Source organism: Typopeltis vanoorti, chromosome 13 (assembly GCF_054136105.1).
Source record: "Typopeltis vanoorti isolate ZY-2024b chromosome 13, IOZ_Tvanoo_1.0, whole genome shotgun sequence".
In the NCBI taxonomy this organism is placed as follows: Eukaryota; Metazoa; Arthropoda; class Arachnida; order Uropygi; family Thelyphonidae; genus Typopeltis; species Typopeltis vanoorti.
The window spans coordinates 6,167,680-6,192,565 of record NC_143561.1 but is presented as its reverse complement, the minus strand read 5'-3'; the positions used below and the strand labels follow the sequence as shown (position 1 = coordinate 6,192,565).

General features: G+C 35.0%; 1 protein-coding gene across 1 annotated transcript in view; it reads right to left on the bottom strand.

Moving 5' to 3' along the window:
- Nucleotides 1–18,337, bottom strand: part of LOC150099905 (COMM domain-containing protein 3-like) — a 92,531-nt gene extending 74,194 nt beyond the window's left edge. Inside the window, exons 1-2 of the mRNA XM_090402580.1 lie at nt 18,165–18,337; nt 16,963–17,068 (exon numbers count right to left, since the gene is read on the bottom strand). Coding sequence (XP_090258706.1) covers nt 16,963–17,068; nt 18,165–18,294 — 236 coding nt within the window. The 5' untranslated portion in view covers nt 18,295–18,337. The remainder of the gene's footprint in view (nt 1–16,962; nt 17,069–18,164) is intronic.
- Between the last annotated feature and the right edge of the window lie 6,549 nt (nt 18,338–24,886).

Sequence of the window (24,886 nt, the reverse complement as noted above, 5' to 3'; positions counted from 1 at the left end):
AACAGGTGAAACTCAGATGTACCTGTAAATATCCTTATGCTTGAAACAGGTGTTGGTTATTCTTAGTCCATTTAGTTTACATAACTGGAGGAGTGTATAAAAATACCAGCCTAGTTGGCCGAGTGGTTAGCGTGTCCGCTTTCCAGCCATGGAACAATTACTCCAGCGAACAATTAGAGTCAGTACCAACTTTGGAATTCAAATCCCTTAAAATAACTGTTCAGCAAAATTCAGGTTTCTTAAAACTGCCTGGTGTATCTTGCAGCTAATAACAAAAGCACTCTTTCTATCTTTTGAATACTCGGTAGCAAAATACCAACTAACAACATTCAGAGATTTAATCCCAATTTCAAATTTATGAGCCTTGCATTAATATAGTTATATCCAAAGTAACAGTCCTGCATCTTGCAGATGTTTGCAATCCTTACAAGGCTCCCGTTGTTTTCGTCAGGGAAACAGGGCAAACAGTGAAAAATCAGCTACTGGAACAAATCTGAAAGCACACCCCAACTCAACATCACCAGAGTACTATCAACATAAGAAGCCTGAATCGCAAAGAAATGGAGCTAGCTGAGGAATTAGATAAGTACCAGATCGACATAATAGGGGTGACTGAAACAAAAAACACAAAAACTGGCGAGATCTTTCTGAACAATAAATACAAAATGTTATATTCAGGAAATGACAATCAAGGAAAAGAAGGAGTAGCCATAGTATTCAACACAAAATACGAGGCTAATCTTCTTGAATGGCAGGCAGTCTCAAGTAGAGTGATGTGGGCAAATATGAGAATGGGGAACTGGACAATGAGACTAATTTGTGCCTATGATCCCACAGAAGGTTCTACTAAGGTAGAAGTGGAGGAGTTTTTTTGAGGCTTTAGAAAAAGCAACTGACACAATGACAAAGGAAAAGTTGGTCCTTGTTGGGGATCTAAATAGCAGAGTAGGAAATGATTGTCAGATATACAAAAATATTTTGGGAAAATTTGGAGAAAAGAGCAAAGCCAATAATAACAATGTCAAATACCTGTCGGATTTCTGCTCAGGACATGGACTAATTATTACTAACACCATGTTCCAACATAAAAATGTGCACAAATTCACATGGAGAGAAGAGGCAAGGAATAAGAAAAGTCTCATTGACCAGGTTATTGTTGATAGTGATGCTTTCTCCCTGGTGCAGGACACCAGAGTGTACAGAGGATTTGAAATTGAAAGTGATCACTATTTAGTCTTTAGCAGGATAAAATTGAATTTTGTATTGAAAAGAATAACATGCAAGAAAGTTTTAAAGCGAATAAAAGTTGAGCAGCTCTCAGATGTGAACTGTAGACTAAAATACACAAAGATTATTGAAGAAAAAATGAAAGAGTTTGAGAACAGAAACCAAACCTTGAAGATTCAGTGGCAAGCCTTGAAGAAAACCCTGATTTATTCAGCCAGAGAGGCATGTGGTGAGGTTGTCTGCAAGGATAGAAAAATCAGATGGTGGACAAAGGAAGTTAAAGAGGCAGTGAAGGAAAAGAAGAAAGCATATCAAAATTTCCTGGCAAATAAGTCAGCTTGTGCTCTTAGAGAATACAGAGACAAAGGTAAGAAAGCTAAACACTGTGTAAAACTAGCTAAACAAAAGTCATGGAAGGACTTTTGCAAGAACATAGAAAATAAATATCAAGAAGGTGGTAAGATATTCTGGAGGTTGTTGAAGAAGCTTAGAAATGGAGGAAAGAGTACTGTAAAAGGAGTTAGAAATGATAAAGGTGACTTGAAAATGGGAGAAAAAGATATCCTTGAAGTATGGAGTAATTACTTCGAAAAATTGCTAAATGAAACAAGCAGTGATAGCACAGTGGTACAAAACACTCAACAGGCATACAGTCAGGAATAAATATCCATACTTGAAGCCATCAAAGGCCTGAAATGTAGAAAGGCAGCAGGAGTAGATGATATTCGAGCAGAAATGCTGAAATATGATGGTATAAAAGTCTTACAGTGGCTGCACTGCATAGTTCTGAAAGCCTGGAGAGAGAGATGAATTACCAATGATTGTATAGAGCTCTAATAGTACCCATATATAAAAAGGGAAATAAAACTGAATGTATTTGTATTTCCCTACTGAGTGTTCCTGGCAAGATCTATGCAAGCATACTTGAGAAACAGTTGAGAAGAATTGTGGAAGAAAAGCTTGGTGAAGAACAAGCTGGATTCAGGCCAAATAGAGGCTGTCAGGATCAGATCTTCACTTTACGACAAAGTTGAGAAAGCATGGGAATATAACAAAGATCTGTATTTAAGTTTTGTCGATCTGGAAAAGGTATATGATCAGGTGCCAAGAGAGTACAGGAAGCACAGGAAGATGGTTTAATGTTAAATCTGGTGTGAGCCAATGATGTACATTATCCTCTCTGCTATTCATTATCTATATGGATCACATTACGAAGGAAAGTGGTATTAAACATGATATCAGAATTGGAGATGCTAATGTCAGCTCTTTGCTTTATGCGGACGATGTTATACTTCCACTACAAGTTTGCAAGAGTCCCTGACTAAATTGAATAACTGTTGTAATAGATATGGTATGAAGGTCAGCAATAGAAAGAGAAAGACAATGAAAATAGGCAGAATCATTGAACATCAACTGTGTTGTGAATGGAGAACCTATGGAACAAGTAAAACATTTCAGCTACTTAGGCATGATTTTTAGTGAAGATGGTAAATTCAATATAGAAATATACTACAGAATCAACAAAGCTGGTATGGTAGGAAGTCAACTGAATAAATTCATATGGTATAAGATAGAAATTAGGCAAAACACTAAATTAGCTGTATACAAGACAGTGTTCAAACCAGTTTTAACTTATGGATCTGAGAGTTGGGCAGAAGTAAAACACTTGATCTAAGACTAGAGACCGCAGATATGAGAGTCCTGAGAAAGATTATAGGTGTGAACAGATGGCATCAATGGCAATATCATATTAAAAACGAGGATATTAGGAAAGAACTTGACATTGTCAGCATACAGGAATGTGTTAGCAGAGCTAATCTCAGGTGATATGGTCACTTAAACAGAATGGGCGAGGAATGATTAGCAAAACAAGTGTTCTCTGCCAGGTAGGCAGGAAAATGACTCAGAGGAAGACCAAGATATAGGTGGATTGATACGGTACAATGTGCCTTAGACAATAGAAATATAAGATCTGATAATGATAATACTGGAGTCTTGACAAGTAACAGACTGATTTGGAAGAAAATTGTAGATAGGAAGTTAATAATGATGTAAATTTTTCATGTAGTACTATCATATCCTGTACACCCCTTGAAGGTACATGTCAGGAATTCGATGATGATGATATCCTGAGTATGTAAACAGTGTTACCCTTCCAAATGTCACCTTTTCCCATCCACCTTGCTTCTTGTAGAGCAAGAATTTCCAACTTGTACCTATGAAATTCTGCAGTAAGCACATCAAGAAAAAAGTCTTGGTTTAGTGTCCATATGCTTCCAGGTTCTTATAGAAAGAAAAGTTTTACTAGGTCTACAGAAGAATGAATATATGGAAAAGGAATATTAATAAAAAGTGGTGGGACAATTATTCTGTTAATCTTTTTTTGTCATTGTAGACACTGGATAAAGGTATGGCAAATAAAGGAGAGTTCAGTTCTCAGGGAAGCCTGAGAACTGAACGCTCATATTCCTCATATGCATCATATTCCTGTGTTCCAACCAGGAATATGATGCATACTGTTGGGAGGGTGGATGGGAAAGTAATATATTTATCTACCTGTATGAGCAGGTTTTCTGTAAACTGAGAAAGTAAAATGCTGTTGGGAAAACCTGTGGTTATGGCTAGAAAAGGCAGACTATTGTTATTTTCTTTTTCTATAATAAGCTGGATTTTGAGGCGTTTACTGTGGAGGTGGAAGAGGAAAGAGTAACGATACAATAATGATGTGGAGAACACATCATTATTGTATCTTAGCCAGACAGGTTTGAGAATGGTAGTATCAAGAAGAAAAAAAAATTTTTTTTTTGAAATTCTTTATACAGAAATAAGCTAGTGAAGGGTAGAGAGAGAACTCATGGCTGTATCCTCTGTTTAAATCTGGTATCTTTTCAAGCATGGTAAACCGGTACTGGTAGAGAAATCGGTACTGAAGAAATCAGAGATGTTGGGAAAAACAATTTTAAGTAAAGTTAAGGTGTCAAAAAGGGGAATATTGGTGAATAAAGAAGTGATATCAAAGCTAACATATAAGTTCTACTTAAAACAAAATTTTGAATTAAAGATCTGAAGTGGCAATTTTTTATATAAGATGAAGTATGGCCAAGAAAGAAGAAATAAAGATTTAGCTGTTTGGCTAGTTTAAAGGAGGGGAGTCAGTACCATTTACTAGGATTGAGTATCATTCAGTTTATGAATTTCAGGTAAGCTGTATATCTGGTGGAGGAGGGAAGAACTAAAAGATTTGAGGAGGTCAAAAGAAGATGTTTTTAAGAAGTCTTTTCAATGTTTTCTTCTGGGAATATGTGGGGATCATAATTTAGAAATGTGTGATTAGTAGTGCACTCTCTGAGAAACAGTCATTTTCTGATTGTATTCGCTAGTATTAAGAGCAACAGTAGCAAAAACCCAACCAAATCTAAATAAATATGATTTAAAACACACCACAGTTTAGTAAACAGTAATTCTTATACCTACAACCCAACAGCTAAGGCTAGCTAGGAGTACCCATATAGGATGTCCGCTCTTAGTACTTTAGATTTCTAGTCTAATATCTCCCACTTATTGTATGTTATTACAATTTGTATACTAATGTATCCTAGATGATGTCTCCATGAAAAGACAAAATATTGGAACTATCAAACCCATAGATGAAACATGAGTCAGTGTAATCATCATCCACAAACAAAGTTCAGCTTCAAACCAACCAACTTTTTTCCCCCAACTACTATGACTTCTGACTGTCCAAAAAACACACCAGTAAGTTCTTTTTTCCTTAGTGATTAGATCACACACACTCGTACAGCACTCGTGTTATAGGTTGTGAGTGGGGTTGAAATTTAAAAAAAAATCTACTGTATATGTTAGCATAAGATGATAATTGAAAACAACTATTGAAACCAGGGGTCATCTTATACTTCAGGTATAAAAATCTGGACCATTGAATCCAGTAATGGAAAACATCATCGAGCCATCATATAGCTAATATGGTAATGTATGAGGTATAGCAGTGTAATGTTAGATCCATGTACTGTGTTCTAAGAAGCTTTCACTTTTATATTACAATTAGAATATTAATATTCTGATATACACTTCTGTCCAAAAAGAAACCGAACTTTTGATAGAAAATAAAACACAGGCCAATTATAATTATTCAAAGAATTTATTTCAATCAATATACTCTCTCTCAGCTTCAATACAGCATTTGGTACAGTCAATTAATTCATTAAACGTGTTTTTTTATATCAGTTTTTGGAATATTGTTGAGGGTCGTGATTACTGCCACTTGAATGTTGAAAATGGTGTCATATCACTTTCCTTTCATCGGCAAATGAAGTTAGGGGAAGAGAAAGAAGTCACAGGGTACTAAATCAGTGAATACGGCAAGTGATCCAACACATAAACTTGGTTTTTTGCTCAAAAACTGTCTCACAATGTTCGAACAATGAGATGGTGCATTAGCATGCAAAAGTGACCAGCTGCCTGCATAACGATATTCATGGTGCATTTCTGAGATGATATATGATGAGTCATTTATACCTATAGCACAAATGACAACATGCAAAGCAGATGCAACTTGATGACTCTAAACAACCAGAATAGAATCACATGAAAAATGATGCAGCTATTCATCTAATAGGCTAATTCTGAGCAAGTAGTAGTAGCTATTTGTGTTTCTAAGTAATGCCAGTGCTTTGAATAGAGGGCAAGTTCTCATTCACTGAATTGGCTGATGAGCACTTTTATAATGAATATGCTAATGGAAATGCAAAATGACATCCATGCTCTTGAGCATTTGCTTGGTTTATGCTTCTGAGCATGGCACAGTTTCTGCACCATGAAAAGAAGGCAGGCAGAGCAGAAAAGAAAGCAATGGATGAAGAACTGTGAAAGTACTAGAGACTGAGGAAAACATGCTACCTCTAGAAACATGGAATCCATGTACTGCCACACGGTGCAGTGGGGTTCTGAGTGAAAATCAGCTTCATCTGTACTATTCCCAGCAGGTTTAAGTACTTATCAATCATCATCGATGGGTATTTTGTCAGCGGTTTCTGCAATATGTAGCACCAAAAGGTTTTCTTGTATCCTTTTCACAGAACAGGCAATGTTCATGTGAGATGGTATTTTGAATTATCACAAGTGCATGTGGGTCAATCAAAACCATATGTACTGTGTAGTTATTCAGTCAGGAAATCAGCAGCAATTCTCCACCAACATAAGAGCATATATTTTTGAAGATAGATTATTAATGTAGTATGTATTGTCAAACAGGTTTTAGTAAATTTGTGCCATGACTTTTTGCAAAACTGATAAAAAGTATCATTGATGATGTTCTTTTAGCATGCAGAAGAAAAATGTGATTCGTGTATGATGGCATTGTTGGATTCTGAATGAAGAGAAATTTAAATTATTAATACTCTCTTCAGAATCCAACATAATCCGCCATGGCAAAGGCTACATTTGTAAATATTATTTAATGTAAATCACTTATTTATAAATTAATATTCATATAACTACCTATAAGTTGATTTAATATTTAATTATTTAATCAAGAATATGTACTAATAAAAAAAAACCTCTGTATTAAAGTATTATTAAGTTATTTTATTTATTGCTATGTTAATATTATAGGAGTTTGTATTCAACATTTAACTGCGTATTAATTGAAATGTAAATATTCTTTATTTGTTCCTGTTTGTAGAAGTTTAGCGTTATGCAATACCTCAATTTTATTATATTTTGTTTGGTTGTCATGGAGACGTATGTAAGTGAGCGAGCACGTTTTGGAACACCACGTGAGGTTTATTGAAAAGAGTTTTAGAAAGAAATCACGAGAATAATTTAGGTGGGAAGAACAGATATATAAGCGATGAACGCTGAAATTATTAATGAATTAAGGGGAGATTAGGGGAATTAAGAGAGAGAAAGGAGAGGATTGGCATTAGGTTGGAATCGGAGCATTCGGGAATCACAGTGCGATAATAGCGAGTCGGCAAGTCACTCAAGCAGCTAATAAAGTCTACTAGTCGAGAGGCGGTTAGCTAATAAATTGTAGAATAACAATTATAGCTATGGAAGACAGCTGAGTGACTACTAAATAGACTAGCGATATTTGAGTTGAGATTTAATTTCAGGGTCAACCTGTCGAGTACACACAGAATCTTGAAATAAAGCACGGAGTTACTAGAATAGTAGAGGCTGTAAAATTGAAGTTTACCGTTAGCTGTGCTTAGAAATATATTGCCTAAAGAATTAAATGAATGCAGGAAGAATGAACAGCTGTGCCTATAAAATCTCAAGTTAAGGAATTATTGTGTGTTGCCTTATTTCATGAGTGATCAGTAGTACTTTATGCAACAACGTTTGTTTATGTGTATTGTGACCAATGATTAATTCAGTTATTGCTTAGAAGAATTATTTTAATGAGTGCCGTTTAATGTTTAAGGTGTTTACAGTTATAAAAAGTGTTTACGTATAAGTTTATGAAGAAAGAAGATTATCGGTAAGATTATTCCAACCATTAATATTCCTTTGCAGAGAAGTGTGCGAGCTTCATCCTAGAATTTCCTTATACTAACAGTAACTATTGCGGAAATTAGCTAAAATGTATATTTATAAGTGTTTGCTTGTGAAGAGGTATTGCTGCAATTTTTATTGTATTTGAAACTTAAGAAACTGTGAGAAAACTGTAATAGAGATAGCAGAATTACCATTGTCTGAGTTTGTATGACTGTATTGTCAGGAAGGCTGAAGTGTTTCTAATAACTTAATTAGTGATTTTAACTTAAGTGTAAAATTTGTGATTTTAAAATTAAATGTTTGTTTTTGTTAATCAAAAGTTGTATTTGCCTGAATCTCTTTTACTGCACCATTCATAAAATATTCGAACCAAAGCGGGAGTGATAAATAAGTTAAATATACTTGGCCAGTATAAATATTAAGGAGAAATAGTTAACTTAATAATAGTTAACTAAATGTCGGATACAACTTTTTACCTTGGATCCGACATTTAGTTATTACGATGTTCTTAACCTAAAAAATAATTGCTAGTTGATTTCTAATACAAATATAGAGAAAATTTATATTTATAGACTGCGCACACTCTATATCTGAATTAGTTCAAGAATTGAAGATAAATCAACCCTCAACTATTTCTCCTTAATATTTATACTGGCCGAGTATATTTAACTTATTTATCACTCCCGCTTTGGTTCGAATATTTTATGAATGGTGCAGTAAAAGAGATTCAGGCAAATACAACTTTTGATTAACAAAAACAAACATTTAATTTTAAAATCACAAATTTAAACTTAAGTTCAAATCACTAATTAAGTTATTAGAAACACTTCAGCCTTCCTGACAATATAGTCATACAAACTCAGACAATGGTAATTCTGCTATCTCTATTACAGTTTTCTCACAGTTCCTTAAGTTTCAAATACAATAAAAATTGCAGCAATACCTCTTCACAAGCAAACACTTATAAATATACACTTTAGCTAATTTCTGCAATAGTTACTGTTAATATAAGGAAATTCTAGGATGAAACTCGTACACTTCTCTGCAAAGGAATATTAATGGTTGGAATAATCTTACCGATAATCTTCTTTCTTCATAAACTTATACGTAAACACTTTTTATAACTGTAAACACCTTAAACATTAAACGGCACTCATTAAAATAATTCTTCTAAGCAATAACTGAATTAATCATCGGTCACAATACACATAAACAAACGTTGTTGCATAAAGTACTACTGATCACTCATGAAATAAGGCAACACACAATAATTCCTTAACTTGAGATTTTATAGGCACAGCTGTTCATTCTTCCTGCATTCATTTAATTCTTTAGGCAATATATTTCTAAGCACAGCTAACGGTAAACTTCAATTTTACAGCCTCTACTATTCTAGTAACTCCATGCTTTATTTCAAGATTCTGTGTGTACTCGACAGGTTGACCCTGAAATTAAATCTCAACTCAAATATCGCTAGTCTATTTAGTAGTCACTCAGCTGTCTTCCACAGCTATAATTGTTATTCTACAATTTATTAGCTAACCGCCTCTCGACTAGTAGACTTTATTAGCTGCTTGAGTGACTTGCCGACTCGCTATTATCGCACTGTGATTCCCGAATGCTCCGATTCCAACCTAATGCCAATCCTCTCCTTTCTCTCTCTTAATTCCCCTAATCTCCCCTTAATTCATTAATAATTTCAGCGTTCATCGCTTATATATCTGTTCTTCCCACCTAAATTATTCTCGTGATTTCTTTCTAAAACTCTTTTCAATAAACCTCACGTGGTGTTCCAAAACGTGCTCGCTCACTTACATACGTCTCCATGACAACCAAACAAAATATAATAAAATTGAGGTATTGCATAATGCTAAACTTCTACAAACAGGAACAAATAAAGAATATTTACATTTCAATTAATACGCAGTTAAATGTTGAATACAAACTCCTATAAATTAACATAGCAATAAATAAAATAACTTAATAATACTTTAATACAGAGGTTTTTTTTTTTTTATTAGTACACATTCTTGATTAAATAATTAAATATTAAATCAACTTATAGGTAGTTATATGAATATTAATTTATAAATAAGTGATTTACATTAAATAATATTTACAAATGTAGCCTTTACCATGGCGGATTATGTTGGATTCTGAAGAGAGTATTAATAATTTAAATTTCTCTTCGTTCAGAATCCAACAGCATACCACCATATTTCTGTTGCTAGGTCCAAGAGTATCGTGATCAAAGTTTCCTGAAAGAGTGATTGATTGATGTGGACTAATTATATAGCCCTCTTGGTAACTAACCTAAAACCTAGGGATTTGCATTTGTAAGGGCCATTCAGAGAAAGGAACTTCAGAGTTGGACATTAGAAATAGAATAGGCAAAGCTAAATCGGCATTTATGGAAATGAAGAGAATTTTAATAAACAAGAACACTAAAATAGGCATTAGAATTGGAATAGTTAAAGCAACAGTTTGGAGTATTGCAAGTTATGGAAGTGAGTCATGGACACTAAGAAAGAGAGATATGGAAAGAATTAATGCATTGGAAATGTGGTGTTATAGAAAGATGGAAAAGATTAGCTATACAGAAAGAATATCAAATCAAGAAGTTTTAAGACGAGTTGGGATGGAAAGAACACTGTTAAAGAATATTATGCAAAGAAAGACTAGATTTGCAGGAGATCTGAGAGGTTCTTCGGAACACCTGACAAGAACTATATTACAAGGGAAAGTTGAGAGGAAGAGAAGACGTGGAAGACCAACTGGAGAGTGGTTTAATAACATCGTGGAATGGACTGGTTTAAGAATGATGGAAGCGACAGACAGAGAGAAATGGAGAAGAGCTGCTCATCTGTTGCAACCCTCTTGCTAGAGGATGCTACCGGACGATGACGACAAAGGACCATTTGAAATGTATACACTGGTGTAGTGTATCCCAGTGGGGAATGTTAATGAATTAAAGGAACATGCATACAGTGACAGTAGAACAAGAAACTTTCATGAACATGATGATGTCAATGGTGAAACATCTCAGTGGTTATGTGGCTGGAAAAGAGATCATTTTGAACACTTTTTTTTTTGGACAGTTATCAAATGTTTATTTCTTGACATTTTGCCTTCTATCTGCATTAGAAATTGTCATCATTCATTACAAAAGGTATCTTGGAAATGCAAAGTTTCTGAACCCATGTTTATTGTGACCTTTTCATTAGTTCTGAGGTGTAGAATATACCTTTAAAGTTTATGGGGTGTGTGTGTGTACATCTTATTTATACATATTTGTTCTCTTTTTCAGTTAGTAAAGTTAGAGGTCAAAGAAGATGACTTTACTATATTTCAGACTACTTTGGAAAATCAAGCTTCAGAGATAAACACAGAACAATAATTTAAAAAGTTCTTAATTTAGAGGATAACAACTAGGTTGATTAATCCCAACTGCAGAAACCTTTCTATATATATATATATATATATATATATATATATGTGTGTGTGTGTGTGTGTGTGTGTGTGTGTGTAGAAAGTATTTTACCTTGGGTATAATAAATGTTAAAGATACCAAGCTATTTTAATTTGAGATTTTTATTTAATAAGGTTAAAACACCTTATGGTAACTTGTTCTGGTAAAATACTTATAAGCTTGGTATTACTAAAATCTTGGTATTTCTAGCCTGGCTCCCACTGATGAGACCGCAATAAAGGTCGAAACCAGTCTGGGTAGTGGCCCCTTGCCTTTAATACAAAGCATCATACATCTCCTCCAGGAGATGTGCTTTGCATTATGGGTAAATATTAAGATTAGTGATCAGAGCTTATTCTACTTTTACCATGAGTTGCCTTGGTCTTGCACTATGTGCAGGGTCAGCTAGACTTGCAACACTTGCAGGCGCAAACTTGACTTGTTTGTCTATTTGCTTACTTGGGAAATGGAGTAAACCCAGGTTTAAAATAGCTTGGTATCTTTAACATATATATATATATAATATATTATTATCGAACACCTCCAGGGAGTCCAAAGACTCATCAAGGGAGGACACCTCTCTACAACTCTCCATCTCCACCACTCTACTAACTGCAACTACCTTCATCTACACCATGGGTGTCATCACGGCCCACGACGAAAATTTTTGCAGCCCAGCCAAACGTTTGCCAATGAAAGTGATTACTACATATAGCTGTGTTGCATGCATTTCCTTTACATGCAGGTGAACCATTTCCCCCCACTATTTCTACCAGCCGATTATATACCTACTATCATGTGCCAGTGCCACGCCCACGTCTAGTCATCAGTCTTTTTTGAATCGACTTGTTTGGTGTGCGTAACAGGGAATATTTCACTTTGGGTGAACAAGAAAAATAGGTTTATTTATGTTACACTTATTAATTTGTGCAGTTATTTAGTGTCTGGTAAGTTGATGTTCAAGGAAAAATATCAGTTTTTATTAAAATATTTTATTATTTTATGTTAACGATTATTAATTTTTATCAGTCCTTTGTATTCAGCATGTCTCTATCAAAACCAAGTGATAGTAATAAACGAAAAATTGTGAAAAACATCGAAATTTCCAAGAAAAGTGGGAATTGGAGTATTTTTGCTGTGAAGAAAAAATTAAATAATCTGCTTAATATATAATAATATTATCAGTGTACCAAAGTTATACAACATTAATCGTCACTATGAACAACATAAATCAAAATATGATAATTACGAGGGATTAATGAGACAAGAAAAGTTGAAAAAGCTCAAGTCGGGACTGAAAAAACAACAGTTCATGTTTACTAAATTATCACCCCAACATGCACCCCAACTTCACCAGAAAGTGAAGTTGGGGTGCATGCAAGCTACGTCTTGTCGGAGTTGATAGCCAAACACTCAAAACCTTTTACTGAAGGTGATTTCATTAAGGAATGTCTAATTAAAGCTGCAGAAATTATTTGTCCTGAAAATATGAAGGCTTTTCAAACCATCTCTTTGTCTCGAAATACAGTTGCGGAAAGAATTACTGGTTTGGCCAACAATTTCAGATCAAAGCAAAATCATTTAGTTTCAAAACTTTTTCCATTGCCTGTGACGAGAGTACGAACATTGAGGGCATAGCTCAATTAGCTGTGTTACTTCTTGCTTGCGACACGGATTTCAACATTTTTGAGGAATTATTGGAACTAGTACCAATGTATAACACTAATACAGGACAAGATATATTTGTGTTTTTGAACTTCTGCATAAATAAAATCTACCTCTGTCAAAATGAACTTCTGTGGCTGCAGATGGAGCTCCTTCTATGACCGGGGAAAAAAAATGGTTTTATGGCATTAAAAAAAAAGCAAAAAAAGTGCTGCAAAAAGGGTAAGCAACCTCTCTGGTTCAAAAGTAATAGGTTTGAATCCCATCTAGGATGCAAAAATCTTTATAGGGGCATTTGAAATGAAAGTAAATAAGCTGGTCTCATACAAAGGCAACAGTGTTTTTACTCCCAGAAACTGATTTTTCCTCTTGTAAAGTTAAGTTTTTTATCCCACAAAACAGACAAACTGATCAGAAGCTGCTTCAGCCATAATCTCAAATAATTATACAACTTGATGTATGATCAGGAATAATATATATATTTATATTAATAGCATCCGCAACAGGTTGTAAGCTACATCCCATTAGTACTAATAACCCAGAAATCATACCCTAGAGACCAAACATGGAATATTTTCAGGCTACTTCGAAGTTTCACACTGAGCAATGAAATTCATCTATCACCTAACATAAAAATATAAACTTCTTAAACAATGAAAATAATGAAATAGGGGATATTATAAATTCATGCTTAATTCACAGCCAAATAATAAACTGAAACTTATAAAGTTTTGAAACTAGACAAGGGAGTTTACAAGAAAACAACCCTCAACACTGTGGAACTGTCTTGGCTTACAATACATAAGATATGAGCTATGCCCAGAAGCCTATATATTCGCTGTCTATGCAGGGAAAGCCAAGGTAAGTCTCATGCTGAGTACTGCAGTCTCATAAGCTCTCTGGCCTATTTTCAAAGCTTCAATTTATTATCTGGGAGGATATAAAGATGGGTATAAATTTTTTTTTTCATATTGCTCCCACTACAAAGTTATTTGCAAATCTACAGATCATTTTGTACCATGAGTGGGCTAAGGATTTTTTTCTATTTTATAAATTTTATATATATATATATATATATATATTGTATTTTTTTTACATGGTCCAGAAATATCCTCTATTTTACATCACCAAACAGAAGCCTGTTAGATTCTTCTTCGATGAATGATTAAAGCAATAAATTTTAGGATTAGGGTTACTATAAAAAAAGGAGTAGCCATAGTATTCAACACAAAATGCGAGGCTAATCTTCTTGAATGGCAGTCAGTCTCAAGTAGAGTAATGTGGGCAAATATGAGAATGAGGAACTGGACAATGAAACTTATTTGTGCCTATGGTCCCACAGAAGGTTCTACTAAGGTAGAAGTGGAGGAATTTTTTGACGCTCTAGAAAAAGCAACTGACACAATGAAAAAGGAAAAGTTGGTCCTTGTTGGGGATCTAAATGGCAGAGTAGGAAATGATTGTGAGACATACAAAAATATTTTGGGAAAATTTGGAGAAAAGAGCAAAGCTAATAATAATGGCAAATATCTGTTGGATTTCTGCTCAGGACATGGACTGGTTATTACTAACACCATGTTCCAACATAAAAATGTGCACAAATTCACATGGAGAGAAAAGGCTAGGAATAAGAAAAGTCTCATTGACTATGTTATTGTTGATAGTGATGTTTTCTCCCTGGTGCAGGACACCAGAGTGTACAGAGGATTTGAAATTGGAAGTGATCACTATTTAGTCTTGAGCATGATAAAATTGAATTGCATATTGAAAAGAATAACATGTAAGAAAGGTTTAAAGCAAATAAAAGTTGAGCAGCTCTCAGATGTGAACTGTAGACTAAAATACAGAAAGATTATTGAAAAGAAAATGAAAGAGTTTGAGAACAGGAATCAAACCTTGGAGATTCAGTGGCAAACTCTGAAGAAAACATTGATGGATTCTGCCAGAGAGGCATGTGGTGAGGTTGTGTGCAAAGATAAAAAAATCAGAACTCCCTGGTGGACACCGGAAGTTAAAGAGGCAGTGAAGGAAAAGAAGAAAGCATATCAAAAGTTCCTGGCAAATAAGTCAGCTTTTACTCTTACAGAATACAGAGACAAATGTAAGAAAGCTAAACAGTTTGTAAAACTAGCTAAACAAAAGTCATGGGAGGACTTTGGCAAGAATATAGAAAATAAATATCAAGAGGGTGGCAAAATATTCTGGAGGTTTTGAAGAAGCTTAGGAATGGAGGAAAGAGTGCTGTAAAAGGAGTTACAGATGATAAAGGTGACATGAAAACAGGAGAAAAAGATATCCTTGAAGTATGGAGTAATTACTTTGAAAAACTGCTAAATGAAACAAGCAATGATGACAGCACAGTGATAAAAAACACTGACCAGGCATGCAGTCAGGAATACATATCCATACTTGAAGTAGAAAAAGTCATCAAAGGCTTGAAATGTGGAAAGGCAGCAGGAGTAGATCATATTCGACCAGAAATGCTTAAGTATGGTGGTATAAAAGTCTTACAGTGGCTGTACTGCATAGTTCAGGAAGCCTGGACAGAGGGACGAATTCCCGATGATTGGAGTAGAGCTCTCATAGTACCCATATATAAAAAGGGAAATAAAACTGAATGTAAGAATTACAGAGATAATTCCCTACTGAGTGTTCCTGGCAAGATCTATGCAAGTATACTTGAGAAACGGTTGAGAAGAATTGTGGAAGAAAAGCTTGGTGAAGAACAAGCTGGATTCAGGCCAAATAGAGGCTGTCAGGATCAGATCTTCACTTTACGACAAATAGTCGAGTAAGCATGGGAATACAACAAAGATCTGTATTTAAGTTTTGTCGATTTGGAAAAGGCATATGACAAGGTGCCAAGAGAGAAGCTACTCAATACGCTGCAGTTATATGGTGTCAATGGGGCATTATATCAAGCAATACTTAGTCTTTAATTGAGTTGTAAGTCAGCAGTTAGAATTGAAGGAAGTACAGGAAGATGGTTTAATGTTAAATCTGGTGTGAGACAAGGATGTACATTATCCCCTCTGTTATTCATTATCTATATGGATCACATTATGAAGGAATGTGGTATTAAACCTGATATCAAAATTGGAGATGTTAATGTCAGCTCTTTGCTTTATGCAGATGATATTATACTTCTAAATAAATCCGCTACAAGTCTGCAAGATTCTCTGACTAAATTGAATAGCTGTTGTAATAGATATGGTATGACGGTCAGCAATAAAAAGACAAAGACAATGAAAATAGGCAGAATCATTGAAAATGTCAACTGTGTTGTGAATGGAGAACCTGTGGAACAAGTAAAACATTTCAGCTACTTAGGCACGATTTTTACTGAAGATGGTAAATTAAATATAGAAATAGACAACAGAATCAGCAAAGCTGGTATGGTGGGAAGTCAATTGAATAAATTCCTATGGAATAAGAAAGAAATTAGTCGGAACACTAAATTAGCCAGTTTTAACTTATGGATCTGAGAGCTGGGTCAGAAGTAAAACACTTGACCAAAGACTAGAGACCGCAGATATGAGAGTCCTGAGAAAGATTAGAGGCGTGAACAGATGGCATCAATGACAATATCTTATTAAAAATGAGGATATTAGGAAAGAACTTGACATTGTCAGCATCCAGGAATGCGTTAGCAGAGCTAATCTCAGGTGGTATGGTCACTTAAATAGAATGGGAGAGGAAAGATTAGCAAAACAAGTGTTCTCTACCAGGTTGGCAGGAAAACGACCCAGAGGAAGACCAAGATATAGGTGGATTGACGGTACAAAGTGCCTTCGACGATAGAAATATAAGATCTGATAATGTTGGAGTCTTGACAAGTAACAGACTGATTTGGAGGAAAATTGTAGATAGGAAGTTAGTAATGATGTAATTTTTTCATGTAGTACTGTCATATCCTGTACACCCCTTGAGGGTACATGGCAGGAATTTGATGATGATGATGATGATAAAAAAAGATACTGATTGAAATAAAAAGGTTAGTAATCTGTAATTAATTAAGGCTATGGTAAACTCAAAACTGCAATGAATATATATATTTTTTAAAGTGTACACTACTCCCATACCTAAGAGAAGAACTATCTGCATCAAATCTTGCTGCTTCAAGAACAAAAGAAAGCATTCCAGCAAAAGCATGCTTTACACATCCTGGAACAGATGGTTCAATTTCCACTGCAAATAAAACAATAAATAAAAAAAATTATCGCAGAATGAAGAGATTTTTCATTTCTGCAGTAACTATAACTACATTATATGCAATGCTACTGGAAATTTGAATTTTTTTTTGTATAAAAAAAAGTTTTCACTTCCTATATACTAAGTTAAAGATCTTTATCCTATTCAAATAAAATATTCAATTGCAAACAGATATGCTGAAAGCTTTTAAGATGATCTTCCCCGTAACTTATTTATTAAATTTTTCCACCAAAAAAAAAAAAAAAACATATCTATACAAGCTTTCAGCTATTCATGATAGTGCTTTATGGTATAAAGAATTTTTTTTGCTTGGAGAGAGTGGTGAATGAGTGGAATAAGTTAGCTACCAGAGTCAGTTGTTTGTGGAACGATTTCAAGGCAAAATGACAGATATTGTACGGGTATTGATAATTACTGTTTTTTGAAATGGGCCTCCCATAATAAGTCTACAAATTCCATGGAGATACCCATATGTAATAATAATAACTACGCATTTTGGATCACATAACATGTTTATTATTCTTCCCTTGAATTTGGGTTTATCCCTCCCTTTAAAACTGCGAAATTTCGCGGTATGTTACTTATGTCACAATCACACGTGAATAACTAGACATGAATTTTTGGTCGATTCAACAGAACAGTTTAAATACTGTTTGTTTGGTTTTTTTTGTTTGTTTTTTCAAAGAAAAAATACTAAAATATTTAACAATAAGCAGCCTTTTATCAATAACAATACAGATAAAACGCCGTGATAAGGCGAACGATTACGAGTTCGCAAATAACCGAGAGGAGTGTCTAAAATCCTAATGTTAAACGTTTCACAATCAAGTTCCTATAACATACACACACTTTACAACACAATGTTTGTTATTTATATTATGTATCAATTAAATTAGAATATATATATATATATATATATATATATATGTGTGTGTGTGTGTGTGTGTATACACACTTTGCGCTATGCGATATTTATATTATTACGCGACACGTCCTATTATGTATCAAATTCAATGAGAAAAAAAATTTCATACAATCGCAAACTGCGATCTTGAAAATTCAAAAGACATACATTCTTTTACTCGTCCTCCAACTGCAGCAGTAAATACATAATTTAATAATTTGTTAAACATTTCATCGGAAATTCTCGTATTATCTCCAACAATACTCAGCCCATCCTGAAAAGACTTAGCCAGCTCCATTACAGAGCAAGCGGCTGTCAAACAGCTGCAAATGCTTGCTATAAGTGCTTCCCTACAATAATGAAGAAGTGTCCCTTCAAAAATCCGTATATAAAATTAAAAAAAAAAAAAAAAACTGCTAAAGGCTTTCATTCCCTACAAAAAAGTAGACAAGGCAGTTTTAGCCCTAACTTTTGGAAAGCGAACGGTAACCAAGGTCGATTTTCTTAAATCCGAATAACTAATCAAACTGTGAAGAAAATAAGCACATATCAGTGTCGAAGCTAGGTTTGTCCATGATATAGATTTATAAATGTTCGAAGAATTTAATAAATCGCAGGAAAGGTAAGAGAAGCGTGTGAACTGTTCTATAATGTACTGATATTTTCAAATTATTTCAGCAAAGTTTATATAGAACTTTGCTGAAATAATATTGGAAAGCACAATTCAGAGAAATCCAAATTACACATTGATTATACTTTTCGTTTCTTGAAATGATAATACAAGTGTAATACAGACGTGTCACTTATAATAATAATAATTAGCTAACGACTTTTGTTTCCTTACAGGGAGTAGGCGAAGCCTTTAAACCCGATCTAGCTTTTGGAAACTGAGTGGGCAGTTCGGTGTCCACCGGCATCCAATCGGAGATAGCAGGAAAGCAAGCCCATGACTATCACTGATTATAGGCGGCCACTAATGAGGAGACCGCAAACAAGTGCTGCAACCATTTGTTATCTCATTCTAACAGGATGTGTTACTTTCTGAAATAATGTGGGTTCTACGGTCGATTTTCTTCAGTTTACGGAACGAAAACTCAAGTTTCTGGGAGAAAAAATCCGACTAACTCGAGAAGGTCGAAGAAAGGCTAAGAGAAAGGTCCTCCAGTCGACGACTAAACTTGAACTATAAGTCTATTTACGGGCGGCCTAGTGCAGAGGATGCAAGCGTCACTTCCAGTGAGCTACACAGGCTTTTTCCAGAAAAAAAATAGAATTTGGAAGTCAATCTGGGACAATCCTATGGAATATAATAAGTTTGCCTTGTGGATTAAGGAAATATAATAAAAAATGGAACAAAATTAGTGGCGGCTCTTCACAAGGGCTGCAGCCACTTAGTATAAAATGAAAGTTCCTGATTAATTACCACTGTTCTTAAATTTTTATATATTTATCTAATACCCGTTATTATCTTGTTTGTAATACAATACCACTCGATAGTATTTTATATAATTCATTTTGTAGCAATAGTTGTATTTTGCAATAGTCGATGCGCTATGCATGCTAGGGCTAATATCAGTACTGGCTAGTATACTCAACTCTGGAGCTGCATTCAATGCAGACTGCAACAAACCGTTACATAGTGGGATAACGTAGTGGGGGTTATGCGTGATTTACGTGCTTTTTGGGCTAGTAGCATTGCATTCCCACCACTACAAGTTCATATGAGTGGTCATTGAACAAATGCAAAATGTCATTATTACTAAAGAAATGTTAGTGCAGAAGCTAGAAAATTTAAAAAGTTTATATGATCGAATAGCAGAACAGTTTAATTATTTATTGCAGTCTGCCTCAGTGGGAAGACTGGATAATGTCTGGACCTATTCTTTATATGTGCTTGGGACCAGCATAGCCGACAATTCAGACCTATGGCTGGAGGGATTGTCTTAAGTATTCCTGACTGTATCCATGTGTGTTCACGGGGCCTGCTTACTGGATGAATGATGAAAAACCCCAGATAAACTATGGGGGGAAAACCCTGCTATCCAAGACCAGCTAACTTGGCTATGGCTGAGGAAGATCCTTAAGCTTCTCAAGTCGTTCACGGGAATCGAACCTAGGACACTCCTTCCCCAGGCATATGGTTGCGAAGCGCATAGCCACTAAGCTAACACAGCAGACGACTGGGTATGATTCCTCTTCACAAAGACAAAGGATAAGGATGCTGATCCAAGTAACTAGTAACAAATAACATGCCTACAAACTATATTTAAGCTGTTCATTACAATCAGTCGTAGCAAATTTCATACACCATTATTTATTTAATTGAACAAAAAGATAATTTTTTTTAAAAATCCAAAGGAACAAAAGACGTTCCTTATTGTTAAAATGATCCTCAGAAATTCAAAAAGCCAAGAAACGAACTTACACATCACGTGGATAAACTGCAAAAAAGAATTCGAATCCCACCTGCACCACTGGATCCTAAACTCACTAGAAATATTTGTAATTAGTAAAATCATGTTTGTTTCTGGCTGTTACTATGATATCATTGAAAGTATCCGTAATAATCGATAATGAACTATTCGGAGATATTGGCAACAAAAGTGGAATTTTCCAAGGTGATCCCCTGTTATCATCGCTCTTCTGCATTTCTTTAATACCGTTGTCTATGATTTTGGAGAAAACAAAACTTAGATATGAAATTCCTAATATAATATTGAAATTTACCATCTATTATATATTGATGACTTGAAGTTAACATGGAAAATCAGTAAATAGACTTACTATATTAATTAAGGGGATACAAATCCCTTGTTGTTCAACTGCCAGTAAGCAAAACTAAGATCAAGAATTACGAATCTATGAGTTTCGTATATACCGAAAATTTATCGGCGAATCCAAGTGTAAATGACCACTTGGTAGTGCAACTCGAAGCAAAGGTGAAGCAAGCTCCCTCACTACCCTTGATATTTTCTCATAATGTAAAAACACAGCCCCTAGGGGATGTAATACTGTAATTACATTATGATAGGTCACTACCCAGACCGGTTTCACCCTTTTTTGAGGTTTCATCAGTGAGTAGGTAGACCTGGAAGATAACAAGGTTTAAGTGAAAAGAACTTACATACCTTTAATACACGAATGCCATAAAGGTGTGTTTGTATATTAAACATAAATTGAAAGCCAAACGGCTATTTTTCTGGCATCCTTAATAATAATTAAGGGGATACAAATCCCTTGTTGTTCAACTGCCAGTAAGCAAAACTCTAAGATCGAGAACTACGAATCTATGCGTTTCATATATACCCAAAAATTAAGGATGCCAGAAAAATAGCCGTTTGGCTTTCAATTTAGACTTACTGTATATTATTTTTTGAATAAGGGGTTTCAAACATGTAAGAGAAAACTAACTATAACTTATTACCAGTGGCGGATTACCCATTAAGGCAATGAGGCACGTGTCTAGGGGCCTCATGCTTTGGGGACCCACAAGCCAAGACATTTTCCTATAGTGTTTTAAAATATATTAATGTTTTCAGTAAATATCATAAAAATCTTGATTATTTTAAGCGAAAATTTTTTCAAAACAATGATTACGTTTTAAAACGTATTTTGAAACGCATTAAATCTGGATTATTTTAAGCGAAAAATTTTTAAAACAATTATCACGTTTTAAAACGTATTTTGAAACGCTTTAAATTAAACCGCATTACCAATGTCGGCGCACGGCGCTGTTGACAGCTTCGAGGTCACGAAAACTGATTGCATTGCCGAGATAGGAAGTTTTGCCTGGTTGCTCCTTAACTTCATTTGTTATTGAATCGTGTAAGAGTGAAGTGTTTGTTTCAAAAATAACTTTTAAGTATGACTTTTCGTGTTTTCATTATTTGCGTGTAGTGCAAGTAAAAAAAACTTTGTAAAATTTAAAAAAAAAATGATAAAAATTTTAAAAAAATAATAATAAATAAATTGGTAGAGCCTGTGCTACTAATGGCTCAGTTAAGTAAGTTTGAGCGGGGTTAGTAGTTGGAAGAGGCCCAATCGTTCGATACTGTTGGCATACTCTCCCTCGATGAGTCTTTGGACTCCCTGGAAGTGTCTAATAATAATAATAATAATAATAATAATAATAATAATAATAATAATAATAATAATAATAATAATAATAATAATAATAATAATAATTCTCTTTGCTGGGTGTGGCTTAAATTAGTGATAGCCTTAGGATTGTTATCTCTGATAGTCTACCAGTGGAGATTGAACTGCTCACTCGTCTCCAAACGTTAGGGCTAAAATGGCTTTGCCTACTCCCTATAAGGGAATAAAAGGCATTAGTTGAATTTTTAATTTAAAATAATAAATAAAATAATATAAAACATTATAAACATTTAATTGCAATCACTTCCCAAAATTCAGAAATATGTATATAGTCTGTCCGATTGAGATTAGGATAGTAGCATAGGGTTTCACGTGATTCAAAAATTAGACAAATAAATTTGAACCAACTGTAGTGTAGCATCTTGATAAAGTCCAGTGAACTTAGTTTCTAGTGTTATTGGCATGAGAAGCAAGACTTGACCCTGCAGAATCCAAATATCTTATATTATTATTATTATTATTATTATTATTATTACGGCCGACTCCAGGGAGTAATTTGACTCATCGAGGGAGGCCCTAAACATTATGTCCACACAACTATACAATATTCTCACAGTATCTATCATACCTTGCCTTGAACTCACTCACCGTCATAGCACCAACAACAGACTCTGGCAGCTTATTCCACTCATTTACCACTCTAAAAGTAAAGAACCCAGCTCTAACACCCTTGCTAACCACACTTGCCCAGCTTGCATAGGTGTCCCTTAGTTCTCCCACCACCAGTCCTGATCTCAAAAATATCCTCTGAATTAATCCTATAGAAACCCTTTTGTAATTTGAATGTCTCAATCATATCTCCCCTTTTCTGCCTATCAACTAATTTCTGCAACCCACAAATCTTCAACCTGTTCTCATAAGGTTCATTCCATAGACCTGCTATCATCTTGGTCACTCGCCTCTGGATCCTCTCCACCTCCTCCCCATCAAGAAGAAACCTAGGTGACCAAATCTGGGCACAGTAGTCGAGATGAGGTCTTATCAAGGTACAGAGGTACAATAACTTGCTTGTCTCTACTCGTCAAAGTATTCTTCAGCAACGAAGTCATTTGATGAGCTGATTTAGCCACTTTTGCAATGTGTCCCCTAAACTTCATCTCCATATCCACCAACACTCCTAAATGTCGTGCCTCATCAATCTCCTGGAGTACAGTTTCACCAATGTGGTATACTGCTGCTAATCTTTTCACCCCAAAATGCATAACCTTACATTTTGTCACATTAAATTGACATCCGTTCTCCTTAGCCCAGAACTCTAATCTATTCAAGTCGTCCTGCAAGATTTTGACATCTTCTGCATTCACTATTGCCCTATCCAACTTTGCATCATCATCAAACAAATGAACTGTTCCTCTTAGATCCTTCCCTATATCGTTAATGAACAATTTTAACAGCAGTGGTCCAAGAACAGAACCTTGCTGCACACCACTAGTCACAGACCGTCTTTTGGACTCTACTCCTGAATAAACTACTCTCTGATATCTCTCCAACAACCCCCCACCTATCCATCTCACCAACCTATCCATCATAATTAATGACTGATGCATTATATGTACGAAGTGATGTTGACGAATTGTATCTACTAAGAAGGATAGATGGACGGAGACTGCTGCAGGTGATACAAACTGTTGAAGAAGATGAAATTAGTTTCAAAAATACATCCACAACAGCACTGAGCAAATCTTCAAGCCATTTTAGAAGAATGTTATCTAAGGGCACTAGGAAATAAATCCGATTACAAAAAAGGAACAGTAAAATAATCGATATGTGCGCTTGAAAAATAAACCCCTGCATGGTTAATTTCTCAGAGACACTGAGGAAAAAATTATATGAACGAAACATGGCAATCGCTACAATATGAATATATTAAAAAAAGAAACAGAACGATTTATACCAGCCGCTCAAGAATAGGTATTAAAAATTAATGCAATGAAAGCAAAAATTGAGAACCAATAATAACAGCAAATGCAGATTATTATTATTATTATTCCTGATACCTCCAAGTAGTCCGAAGACTCATCGCGGGAGGACACCTACAACTGTGTCAAGTCCACTACACCGAACGTCTACTACGAATCATCTACCGCACACCTCCACCACCACAACAACTGGTATTTTTTGTCTATAAATTGTGTGTGTTCTGAAGGGCAGATTTGGCTGTATGCGGGATGAAAAACCCGAGTTTCCGGGGGGAAAAAACCCTGCTACCTCGGTATGAGATCGTCTAACTCACCTTCGATTGAAATCGTCCAGACAAAGATTCCTCCCGTCGCGACGAGAATCGAACTTAGGCCTATTCCAATCGAACGGCGCAATATACCGTCGTTCTTCCAATTGCGCTATGGAGGCGCTCAGAATTGATCGCCTCCATATAATTCTAAGATCAGAATTGTGAGTCTGTCGAACATCTGATCAGTGCCTGCGGCAAGATAGCCCACAGTAATTATAAATACCGCCATTATCAAGCAGCCAAAATAATTCATTGGCATATATGCAAAAAAATATTGTTATCCTACTTTTGATAACTGGTGTCTATTGGGTCTCCAAAACCGTTGAAACGATTCTTCGGGGAATTTGTTTAAATTTGATACGTGACTACTGTGTTTGCGTAAACAGCCATACCGCACCTTAATATTGTTTCACAAATTCCGTTGTTGTTTTTTTTACATTGGTTTGCATCATATCTCTTGATTTGAAGAGTTTTGAATCAAAATGCACAGTTTGTTATAAAT